At 37.2% G+C, this 13,259-nt stretch overlaps 1 protein-coding gene across 1 annotated transcript in view; it reads left to right on the top strand.

Moving 5' to 3' along the window:
- adamts3 (ADAM metallopeptidase with thrombospondin type 1 motif, 3) overlaps positions 1-13,259 on the top strand; it is a 232,580-nt gene that overhangs the window by 116,823 nt on the left and 102,498 nt on the right. The window contains exons 10-12 of the mRNA XM_022664827.2: positions 7,495-7,627; positions 12,487-12,600; positions 12,988-13,133. Of these exons, the coding sequence (XP_022520548.2) occupies positions 7,495-7,627; positions 12,487-12,600; positions 12,988-13,133 (393 nt within the window). The remainder of the gene's footprint in view (positions 1-7,494; positions 7,628-12,486; positions 12,601-12,987; positions 13,134-13,259) is intronic.

Genomic DNA, 13,259 nt, shown 5'->3' with positions numbered 1-13,259 from the left:
TTAGGCTCTCTAGTTGAACAGGTTGGCCAAACGAGGTGATCTAATAGGCTCTGAGCATTGTATGATATGATTGACTGTATGACTTCGGTATATGATTCATTATATATATATGATCTTAATCTTAATGTTTGCTGAGATCAGTATTACCCATTGTGTTTACTTGCCAAAAAGAGCCCATTAATGTAGTTAAATAAGCTGTTATTTTGATTTGTTTTCATTTTATTTAGCTTTTTAAAGTATTTTGGTATTTTAAACACATTTTGTAGTCCAATTCCAATGTCTACATTTTTTTTTTTATTCTTTCACATTTTTTTCCCAATTTCCCATTCAGCTGCTACTCAGCTGCATATCCCCCATCACTAGTGATGCCACAACACAAGGAGGGTAAAGACTAGCACATGCAGCATTAACGATTAGCATCACAGCGCACTCGGAGGAAAGCACAGCGACTCGGTTCTGATACATCATCTCACAGATGCCTTATGCTGAGCAACATTACCTTTTGGAGTGATGTACGGACAGAGCACCATCTACCCGCCCAGAGAGAGCAAGGCCATTTGTGCTCTCTCAGGGATCCAGCAGCTGATGGCAAGCTGCATGACCAGGATTGAACCAGTGATCTCCCAATCACAGTGGCAGCGCTTTAGACTAGTGGACCATTCTGCTCCCCTGAATATTAAAACTTTAGATTTTTATGATTAAATTGGTAGGTGTTTCTAATAAATTGGCAGCAGCGTGTATACACTGTGTACATCCCACATCCAAACTGACTGAACAAACTTTTTAAATTTGGCCGTATTGATTGCTGATGTTTATGAGCTGCATTTGTTTTAAGTCTCACATTGCAGACAGTAGGGCACTGTTATATAAACAGCTATTTGTGGGATGATCAATGGTGGGTGCTTGTAAAGTAATCAATTTGGCAAACTAGGTCACTTGTGTCTTTTTTTATAATAAAGTTCAAGCAGTTGTTAATGACTTCTAAAGCAGGGTACTTCCAGTATCAACGTGAGGGTCAGAACTTAAAAGTGTCACCTTCCCTTACACCTAAAAAGTATGCCCTAAAAGTTGTAGTGCCCTTAGTGTTTGAATATTGACCTTACATCAACAGCAGCAATCAATATGCTGCAAAGCCACGCATTCATTAACGCTAGAAAAAACAAATACAAGGACATAGTGTAATGTCGGATGAAGTTCTACAACACAGGATGCCACAGACGCAAACTTGTGGGTATATTTGATATAAAAGGTTGTCCTGTTCCGCATTCTTTCCATGTGTCCGAGAGGGGTCTCATTGGCATTGGTGTAGGCCAACTGTTGGCAGTGTTGGATAGAAGAAAGTACGCACCAGTGACAAGAAGAACCTGGGAGGCCTACACAAACCACAGAGATGGAGAACTGACAGATCGTACGACCTGTGCAAAGTCACTCAACAACCACAATTGAGGACATTCAGTGAGCAGTGATTTGCTTTGTGACTCAACCTGTTAGTGCCAGCACCATTGGCAGACTGCTGCACAATGCAGGACTACATGCACAAAGACCAATACAATGACTACCCTTCACATTGCGTCAACAGAGCAGAAGTTGCAAAATCACTCTCTGAGAATTGTAGACTTTCATCTTCGATGATATGCCTCATTTTGTCTTATTGGAGACGACCAATGTCCAGAAGGTCTGGTGTCAAAGTGTCAAAGTATTGTCAGTGGCCTTTGTATTATACCTTTGGTCTTCATTACAGACCCACAGTAATGTTAAAAAGGTTCTAAGTTTTCTGAATTTACTATACACTTTGATGCACTATTTCAACAGGACAATGCTCTTCCACATACAAGGGTTGGACAACGAAACTGAAACACCTGGTTTTAGACCACTATAATTTATTGTCCCGACAGACAGTTCTGGTGAAAACAGGAGAGTTGAGGTGCACATTGAATTCTGCTGTGATTTGGGCAGCCGTGGTTTTATGTTTTTGGCATACAATCCGGGTTAGCACCCGAACATCCCTTTCAGACAGCTTCCTCTTGCATCCACAGTTAATCCACAGTAATGCTCTTACTGGTGCAATGAGCAATTAATGAAGATTGGCCACCAGGTTGCTCCAATTTAGCTATGAAACCTCCCACACTAAAATACAGGTGTTTCAGTTCCATTGTCCAACCATGCTGCAAAATCTGCAGGAACTGCCTGAGAATATTTAGGCTGTATGGGATGGATTATTAGAGGACACCATTAGAAACTCTGCTCATATCAATCTAAATTTTATTCATTGTTCCTGGTAACCTTCATCTACCTTCTGAATAGCTTTGTAATCCGACACTTTCCTCTTGGAGGAATCTTGGAGGACCACCGACAAACCCAAGAAAAGTTTTCTGCAGCTGTTTTAAAGCTTAGAAACCAAATCAATCTGTCTTCAGCAGCATGGTCTCAGAGGATGTTAAGGATTGATGAGTTTTAATGTTGGAATTGTAGCTGCTGCTGGGACCAGATGCAGACGAGGTTAATTGTGCAATGCCGTTAACTCGCTGATTAGACTAGACAGTGCCAGCTGCCAGCGGATAGAAAATTCTTCACATAGAGTTGTGGCCCCAAGTTTGCATACTTTCCATCACCTACTTGAATGTCATGGCAATATTGGGCTTTTAGGGATTTGAGTGTGAAACAATCCTTTGTAAAAGAAAAATGCAAGAGGTTCTAAGCAAAAAGTATTTTTTTCAATAGCTTGTTCCTTTGAAGTAAAAAAAAATACCATACCAGTCCTGCTAAATTGTTTTATAAACCTACTCTTCTAACCTATAAAAATGCTTTTATTGTGGTCATTTCTGCCTCTGCAGTGCCCTCACAGGTTCAGCTGTGCTATAGGCAACTATGATATTTCTGTACTTCGATAGATGGACCCTCACAATATGAAAATTAGTCCATCAATAATAATGCCCCCTGGTGACATCCAACCATCTGCGTCTCACCACTAGCAGAGGCACACTGCTCCGCCCAATCACCTCTTCATCCTGCCCTGCCCCTAAACCCATACATCACCCATTGCCCCCCACAAAGCTACCTCTCCCATTCTTTTTAGCATTTTTCAAATTTAGGCTTTTACCCTTTACGAATATACTTTCACCCACTTCCCCCTACTGAAACCAATTTTAGGCCTTGATATAGTGGCTCCATTTGTCAGGATTAGAGCTTAGATTGAGTCAAAAAATCTAGAAACATCTATACTGATGGTGCCCATGCCATGGTTACAACAAAACTAAGACTCATACTTAAAAAGCCGGTGCTTCTTTCATTAAAATTGCCTGGATTGACCCTGATCCCTATCCACTCGTCATGAAATTGTCTTTTTGAAGTAAAATAACTTGCTAACGTAAAGTAAAGTACAGCATGTATTCTTCTGTACAATATCCTGCAGCTGTTGTTGTGGGAGAATGAATGTTCTTTAGTTCATGTCCACTTCCTGTATTCTTCTAAGCCTCCCTCTTTTCTTTTTTTAAGATGTTGTCCCAGGTCACTACACACTTGTAATACAGAACCTGGCGTTTCTGTTTTGAGGTTGACCCTCAGTGTTGTGCTAGACTCAAACTTGTGGAAAACCGTGTCTTCTATTATGGGAAAATGTCAGATTGCACAGAATCTTTTATGGTAGAAGTTGATTGATTGTTCATACCACGTCAATAGCATTCCACACATTTTCAATCGCTGACTGGTTTGGCAATGTGTCATGATGTACAATGCAATTGTATATTGCATTCTTTAGTGCCACATCATCTTTGGTACTCAATACAGGCACTTTGACAACCCAATGTTACGTTAATAAGGTAATAACCCGTGGCCCTACTTTTTCTAAAAGAAAAGAAACATTTCTCTGCGATGTTCCAACCGGGCAATGCTCGTCCACATTCTGCTGTCAATGCAACATCTCAGATCAGTTCCAGTCCTCTTCTATTCCAGTATTCTTCTGTCAGAACAACAGAGAACTCGCCAAGAGATAACTCTGTCTTATCATTAGTCATTGTTTGATTTAAACTTCCACTTTTGGTTAAAACCAAAACAAAAGAAATTAAATAACTGTGTTATTGCTTTTAGAATCAATGGACTCTTATATGTGATACTTTAATACAATTAGCTGTTTGAAGAATATTCAAGGAAGTCTTTAAAAAGATGAATCAAGCAAACGATATTGTACCAGTTTAAGAGACTGATGTTCAGGCAGAAAAAAGTAAATAATGCAGGTGTGACAGCACACCATACTGCAAATCAAACCCCTTTCTCATTAATGAATCAGATGTTCTTTGAAGATCCTACAAAATCTGCTTTAGAACTTTTCACAGGATTCGGATATACTTGGATTGGTTTTGGAATTTGGCAGCAAGGTTGCTATCTACTGCTTTTGATCTCTGCCTCTGAAAGTCTTTGAAAGTTTGGTGGAAAGATTTATTTTTCACAGAGGTAATTAAACTTTAGGGACCTGCCGTTTTGTTTTATTTGTCAGGGTTTCCACTGTGGCCATTCGCTTTATTTACGGCAATTAGGCTGGGCTGTTTTACTGTGTTCTAGCGCCCATCAATAGTATTTTATTGCTTCCAAAACAATCTTTGTGTTCTGTAGTTGTAGAGCTCTGAATATGGGTAGTCTAAGGCCCAGTCCCATTTCTCATGTGTACCCCAAACTCTTGTTTTCTGCTGTCACACTTGTGACAAGTGGTTAAAAATCTTCAAATTTTCAGGAACACGATATTTCATAAAAATAAAGGAGCAGTAAAGTTCAACAGCCTCACTGCTGGACTTTAATTCATAGCTTCTTTATCTACTTAGTGAGAAGTGCTACTTGCAATTTTTCAAGCTTGTTTTTAACAAAGAAAGAAAAACTGCTTTAAACTTTAAAAAGGAAAATACCACAAGTGTGAGTTTCTTTGGTCACTTGTGAGGCTTGCAAGATTATTGTTAGGTTTTGAGTTTGGACTATAGATGGGGAGTGGGTTAGGTTAGATTCAGAGTTTTGTACTATAGATGGGGTGTGAGTTAGGTTAGGTTTAGAGTTTGAACTATAGATGGGGTGTGAGTTAGGTTAGGTTTAGCGGTAGGACTATAGTTGGGGAGTGGGTTAGAGATAGGTTGGGTTAGGTTTAGAGTTTGGACTATAGATGGGGTGTGAGTTAGGTTAGGTTTAGAGTTTGGACTATAGTTGGGGAGTGGGTTAGAGTTAAGTCAGGTAAGGTTTAGGATTTAGGGCTATAGTTGGGGAGTGGGTTAGAGCTAGGTTGGGTTAGGATTAGAGGTAGGACTATAGTTGGGGAGTGGTTAGAGTTAAGTCAGGTTAGGTTTAGGAGTTAGGGCTATAGTTGGGGAGTGGGTTAGAGCTAGGTTGGGTTAGGATTAGAGGTAGGACTATAGTTGGGGAGTGGGTTAGAGTTAAGTCAGGTTAGGTTTAGGAGTTAGGGCTATAGTTGGGGAGTGGGTTAGAGCTAGGTTGGGTAAGGTTTAGAGTTTGGACTATAGTTGGGGAGTGGGTTAGAGTTAAGTCAGGTTAGGTTTAGAGTTAGGGCTTATGTTTATGTTGTGTGTTAGAGTTAGGTTAGGTTTAGAGTAGGGGCTAGGTTGTGGTTAAGGGTTGAGTAATGGTTAGAGTGAAGGTTAAATTGGGGTCAGATTATTAATTGCATTTAACTAAGAAAATGCAACTGTGAAAAAAATTGTGGACAATTAAGAAGGACAATAAAAGAAACCTGGCAATATACCAAAGCATTATGAAATTTGCAGTTTATATATCTAGATTCTGCTGCTATTGGTGTAATAGCCATTTGTTGAAGGCCATATCCAGAACCATGATATATCATCCTCTCTGCAGTGGCCTTCAGCAGGTAGTTTTAATAAACCTTGCAAATTGGGGTAATCTTTTTCATTGAGGCTCCCAGGCATTCACTGATTCGCTGGGTGGTTCTGGGAGGACTTTTCTGAATAACACTCAAGGATTTTAAATAAATGAATCTATTGCTGTGCACTGAAGGTTAATTCCCTATTGGAAAAAAAGATGATGGGAGGAAAATTACCCATAGATTTCTCACCAAGTTCTTTCTCCCACAGTGGTGAATGAAGTGGGTGTAAAATAATGTATACCTATTTTCACTCAAGTTTGAAGGGTCTGGACTCTCTACCTCAATACAGTAATTTATACAGCTGTTTGGGGTCAGATATGATTTTTTTTTTCTGTGAGTGCCAATCAAATGTATGTATATTTTTAGAACCGGAATGTGTAATTCAATCGTCTTTAATAAAAAAAAAAAAAAAGATCAAAAGGCTTTTGTTAATAAGATTTTAAGAGAGTTAGAATTAGGGCTAGGTAATGATTAAGGATGTGTTATGGTTGGAGTTATTTAAGGTTAGGATTAGAATTATGGGCTAGGGTTAGTTAAAGTGAATAATGATTTTGTATAAATGATTTTGAATAAAAGATTTTGCTGCTGTTATTTTACTCTCTTTTCCAGCCCTTTGCAGCTCAGCTGAAGAGCCATTAGTCTCAGCCAGGTTTAAAAGTTCACAGTATTTTTCTTTCCTCACCTCTAATCAGCACAGTGAGAATTTCATCTTAACAGATCTTCAGAAACTATTGATTTGGATCATTGATCTTTAGCCGTTTCAGTGATGCTGTGTATTGAAAAATCATAAGCTCTTCATTGATATTAATAAAAAAAAATGTTTCATAAAACCCAGAGCGGTTGCACTCTGACATTAAAGGATTCAGTCAGTCAATAATTCCTACACCACTTGCATGCCACTGGACATTTCAACTTACATTTGTTTACGGAATATTATTTATCATTTTTTATTTCGTCATTTGTATTATTTTTTTTTCTTTATGCGTACCAAACATAAATGAGCATTGAGCAATTATATGCATGAATCTATTATCATGTAGAATTTAATTCACTTTTGCTGAAGTCACATTTATAAACTTGCTAAATTTTACATTGTCAATGACTGATTTCTTTGTAAAGACATACTGGATTAAACCACAGTTAGTTCCGAACCTGCAATGTGATTGACTAAGAGGCGTTCTATGAGTGCCATTATCAGCTGGTAAGGAAGCTGAGGTGAGCTGTTAATTTGTGAGGAAACCCACCAACCAACATCCCAGAGTTAAAGCTGCTTTGAATGGAGGAATGAGCTAAAATTGCAGGAGGAATGTGCAGGACTGACCTACAGTTACCAAAAACATTTAGTTGCAGTTATTTTTGCAAAGGGAGATCACACCAGATACTAAAAACAACGGTTTACATACGTTTGCCACTCACAAATATGTAATATTGCATAATTTTTCTAAATAAATGAATGAAAAAATATAGATAAATATTCTCTTTATCTACTTTTAGGACTTTTGTGAAATTCTAATTGTTGTTTTAGGTTATACTTATGTATTATGAAATATAGAAAATATAGAAATATAGAAATACGAACTATGGCTTGCAGTAATTGTTCTTTTTATTGTTCCCTACAGTTCTTATGACTGTCTGCTGGACGATCCTTTCAAGCACGACTGGCCGCAACTCCCTGAGCTGCCCGGCATCAATTACTCCATGGACGAGCAGTGTCGTTTCGATTTCGGTGTTGGATATAAAATCTGCACATCAGTAAGTCTAGCTATAGGCAGTTTTCTTCTTTTGATACACTCAAGCTATTAAACTTGATGGATCTCTTTTATAAAGTCACTCAAAGCTAGTTACATTTGGCTGTATGAAGACTCTATGAAGGGTGTCTAAGGTTGCCTTTAGAAAGCTTTCTAGTGGGACCTAATATCAAATGCTTTTGAAGAGCGAAATAATCTACGTCAAGCACATTCTCCTGACAAGCCCAAAGCATACATAATTCATCAGTTTTCAAAACGCATTGAAGGCAACATTCAGCTTTTGATTCATATTGCCATGACCCCAAAGCCTGTGTATATTGCTGCAGAAGTTTGTAAAGTTCACACCAGAACTGTGAATATATCAGTATTTAACTGTTTAACAAAAAAAACGTAAGAGACATTAGTGCACAGTCGTCATGGTATATTCATTCTACACTCATTCAGCCATGAACCTGAAAAAATGTATGAAAACAAGATATTTCTTACATTGTCTGGTCAACATTTGTTAATACACATCCATTTACATTCCATCAAACAATAGAAAAGCATTTAACACTCAAAATATGTTTGGTCACCAAGGATACTGCATCCCATTCATCCTGCAAACAAACAGTACCAGTCATTTTATTCATTTTCTAGGCATGAAAACAGTTAAGAGACACATATAGAATTACATATTTAACTAAAAAGAAAAGTGTTTGTCCTTCACAATCCCCTGATCTAAACCTGATCAACTGAGATGATGATTTGAAGTGATCTGGGATGAGCTGGAGCTTCACAGAGTGAAGGAAAAGCAACAACTACTGTTCAGCACCTCCAAAAACTCCTTCAAGATGCTGAGAAAACTATTCCAGGTGACTCTTCCTCATGAAGACACTGAGATTAAAATACCAAGAGTGTGCAGATCTGTCCTCAAAGATAAATATGTTTTTGCTTTAATGTTTTAATGCTTTAATATCTTCATTACTACATTAACAATGTAAAACAATTCATAAGAAGAAAGAAAACACATTGAATGAGAAGAGGTGTGTCCAAAAGTTTAAGTTTGTTTACTTGGAGTGGTTTCCTCCTCTGTTTGGTTTGGTTTTACACAGGCATAAAAACCTAAACGCACCAAAATGTGTGCCAATAAACCACGCAAGCACATTGTCTTCTCTGATTGGTCAGAGCTGTCTGATGCAGAAACAAGAAAGTAAATATAGCGAGAAGATTCTGTGTTTCAGCACATATGTCTGTGCAGTGTGAAGCTGATTTAACACAAAACACTGAAAATGTGCTGCTGCTATTAAACGTAAGAATTGTTTTCAATGGTGCATGCAGTGAACGCTGCACATACCGTGTTCTTAGTGTGTAAACAGCATGGAGCAGCAGAGATATTCAGTTTGTTTTTAGCAGTAGATTATTAGCTTATATATCAGTCAATAAATATATCGTCAATTAAACAGAAGTATATTTGATAGCTGGGTCTGATCGAGACCAGATCACATTCTTTCCATAAAAAAAAAATCTGCGCATATGGTGGTGGTGGGGCCAAAGTTGTGGCCAAACTTTGTGGTGTAATTAATTGCATAAAAAAATAACAACATGTTACTGCTTCCAAATTAGTCATGTACATTATAGCGTTAACAGCCCTAATATACACCTTTCACGTCATTATTTAGAATATTTTGTTATTATTTTATTATTTTTTTATTATGAGTCATAAATTGCCCGTTTCCTAACTTTTGTCTGAAATGCATGAATATTTATTGTAAATCAATAAATTATATAAAATATGAATGAGCACGATGCGTAAACAAAACAATATATCTTAGGTCTATACTGTCTACATTCAAATATAAGTTAAAGTAAATGTAAGCAAAACTTTTAATTTTCATTTTCCCTATTGTCACTTTTTTCTGATTTGGATTTGTTATTTACAAAACAACATGGGCAAGGCGTGTGTCCCAATGCTCATTTTTAACTTACATACCGAACACTATCTTTATTTTTATTTAAATTGCGACAAAGCTTACAAAAAGATCTACACTGATGGGTGTGGTAGTCTGGAATTCAGGTGTGTTCAGGTAAATTTTCTGGCATATTGCTATCTTGGCAGCAGAAAACACAGATGCCCCACTGACAATAAAAACCTAGCCAACAGTCAAACAGAAGACGTTCATTGCTATCTTGGCAACACAGGTGTGCTTGTGCTCTTTGCTTGCATGAAGCAGTGCAAGGTGTACTGTTGTTATGATAGCAGCGACACACTGACATGCCTTAAATCAAGCTGCGTGGTGTGTGGTTGATGGCTCACCTATAGACAGCAAAAAAGGCCTACAAATTATAGGATCATATTTAAAAAATCGATTTTGAAGCCCATGTTGATCATTAAGGTATCGATTAAGGTTTTTTTTTTTTTTACTGTAAATACTTATACTTACATATGCACAGAAAAATGAAGTGGCATGCAAAAGTTTGGGTCATTAAATCTTTTAATATCTAAGTAACTTTTATGTAACTTTTCTCCTCTTTTAAGTAAAAAATGAAAAATTCTTTGTATTTTTAAGCAACATTAGTGTATTTTTTTTTATTTGGATCATTCACCCTGGTCCTGTGGAGTCCTGACCACTGAGGACAGGGAGAAAGGAGAATAATAATGAGTAAATAAAAACAGTTTCTATGTATATATTTATATACTGGTGTATAAAGTAGACCTAATGATCCATGTTCTATGTGAATGAATGTGAGTGGGTGCGCACTCAAACACTCGTACAGAAAATGTCATGCTGTGTCCAGTAGTGACGTCAGCAGGCCACAGCAGCATTGAGCTCCATTTATAGAGCATAGCAGAATACGTCATCATCACACATACAGGATATATTTTTATTTTTCACACAGTTTTCAGACAGTGTTTGTGTACCAGACACAGATAGGCACTTTATTTCCTCAGTTTTTCATTTGATACATTAGAGATTTCACTTGAACAGACAGATTCTGCTGATGCACACCGAAATTTAATTAAAACATCACCTAAAATCACTGAATCCAAATCCATTTTTATATGTTAACACTGCACTTCACCAGACCCCAGCGCATCTTCTCCCAGTGCGTCACCGCATGTCTAACATAAACACCTGCTCTAAACCTCAGCACCTTCACACCTGCTCGCTGGTTTGGCAGCCTGACGGAGCAGATGGCAGGTAGTTGGCTTTCTTTCACCAAAGTCAGAAACACAAGTAAACAAGAAGAGCCTGCTGTGAACACTGCCATACTGCCCCTCGCTCCACAGACCCCCAGAGATTTTTATTTTATCACTAATTGATAAATTTTTTTGCTAAATATTAAATTACACATTTTACTAAATTAGCATTTGTTCAAACCTAAGCATGTAGTTTTATAAATATAATAAAAATGAACAATAAGAATCTACTAATGTATGACTTGAATGTGAACGTAACAAATGATTACATCATCATTATCACCGTTTGCTGAATGAAACACATTAAGACGAAAAACAAAAAAAAAACTAAATTAAATAGAATACAGTTTTATGCAAATATAGTTTGGGCTTATTAATTGTTTATTTAAATTACGCATTGTATTGATCTTCAAAGTAAAAGTAAGCAAATTCTCTACAGTAAGTAATCAGAAAAGAAACAGTAATGGAAAAAAGTATGTATATAGTTATATGTAATTTGGATACAATTTGTAGTCTGTTCTAATTTTTTTATTTGACATTTAAAAACGAAAATAAAGTATATTTCACGTTACATTACTTTTAAAAACTACTAATGTAAGGTCAAAATAAGCAAATATCAGTAATAGTGTTTTGTGTAGTGCACAAGTGTGAATTATGCAAAAAAATCCAAACTGCACTTTTTAATTTTCAATATTGTCAGTTTTTGTTTTGTTTTTGCAGTTAAATTGATCAAACACACAGTAACTGTGTGTCTCACTATATTATATTTATTTAACTTGAGCTGCTTATAGTTATGTATACTGTATTGTGATTGTATACTGAAATAAATACATTCCTTTTAAATGAATACTTTTAATCATAATAATTAAATAATTGTTTTAATGCATTTTTCAAACCGAGATAATGGACATTGTACCTCTTTACATATATAAGGTGCCAGAGTAAATCTCAGTTGATAAACATTTGCTTCTGTCAGAATCCTGTAAAAAACTCTGTGTTTAATATGAAAGCTGAATGTAAGGTTAAAGGAGGCTGCTTGCTTTCATAAAAATATATATAAAAAAAAAATTAAATGAAATGTAAAAGAAATAATAGCTTGTAAATGGTGTTGTCTGTTTACAAGTAAAAAAAACTGTTATGAGATCTATGAGAGCTAAAATTATAATCGTAATCAAAAATCTCCTATATATTACTTTATTGCACAGCCCTATATATGTATATTCTAGTTCTATACATAGTTCTTTTAATTATATGCAGTTGAGTCATCACTTCACGTGTCTGATGCCTGTGGTGTGCTTAATGACAAAGTGGTGCTAGTGTCATCTTCTCATCATCTTCACAGTTTTTTAGTGGTAATGATCAGAGTCGAGACATGAAATGTCTGTTTCTCGGGGCAAAGACCCGCCTGTCAGTGCCAAGCCGAGGCGGGGTGGGGGGCAAAGTCAAGAGGGGGAATCAATTAAATCCACTTTGATCAAATTCACCCTTTGACTGGTTTCTTACAGAAAAGGACTGTGTGAAGGATATCTCTTCATGTCTCTCTCTCTCTATTTCTCTTTGTGTCTCAATCTCTCTCTCTCTCTCTCTCTCTTTTCCTCTCTCTTTGTCTCTGTGTGCCTCTCTCTTTCGATTTATTTCTTGAACTCCACCCATGGGAACTATTGCATAATTTCTCTTTCCAGTTCCGAACATTTGATCCTTGCAAGCAGCTGTGGTGCAGTCACCCAGACAACCCGTACTTCTGCAAGACCAAAAAGGGACCTCCGCTGGACGGCACCGAGTGTGCGCCCGGGAAGGTAAAACCAGCCATCTCAATGTCACATAGCGCTTTGTTGTTTCCTCACTTTTATCCCCAGCTCAACTCTGCAGCGCTGCACGGTACATTTGCTGAATCCCACTTTGCCCATCTGCAGCTGTCACAGAGTCACAGTCAAACACAAAAAACATTTGTGTTTTTGGACAGTAGTTTAAAGTATCTTGGTAGTTACATTGTGTAACGATTGGTGGACTAATATTAATAATATAAATAATTTTACGTCCCCCAAAATTATTACCTTACAGGAAAAGGAAAAACAAACAAAAAACAAAAAAGCGCCAACTCCTCCAATACTAATTGTTCTGCATTTAAAGGGTACTTGATGATTTAAAGTGATTCTGACTCTGATTCTCTCTGATTCTTCCAGTGGTGCTACAAGGGCCACTGCATGTGGAAGAATGCCAATCAGGTGAAGCAGGATGGAGCGTGGGGAGCCTGGACGAAGTACGGCTCATGCTCACGGTCCTGTGGAACAGGTGTGCGCTTCAGGACACGGCAGTGCAACAGCCCAGCGTAGGTGTTTAATTGTTTTGGTTTTTTTTTCAGCATCTGTAACTTTTGCCGCCTTCCTCAGCCACATTTTGTCCCCTTTAAAACAGCAAATTACATTTATGGCATTTAGCTTGGCATTTTGGCATA

The sequence above is a fragment of the Astyanax mexicanus genome, chromosome 22, assembly GCF_023375975.1.
Source record: "Astyanax mexicanus isolate ESR-SI-001 chromosome 22, AstMex3_surface, whole genome shotgun sequence".
Lineage (NCBI taxonomy): Eukaryota > Metazoa > Chordata > Actinopteri > Characiformes > Acestrorhamphidae > Astyanax > Astyanax mexicanus.
The sequence above is the reverse complement of the archived record's forward strand: the minus strand, read 5'-3'. Positions and strand labels throughout refer to the sequence as shown.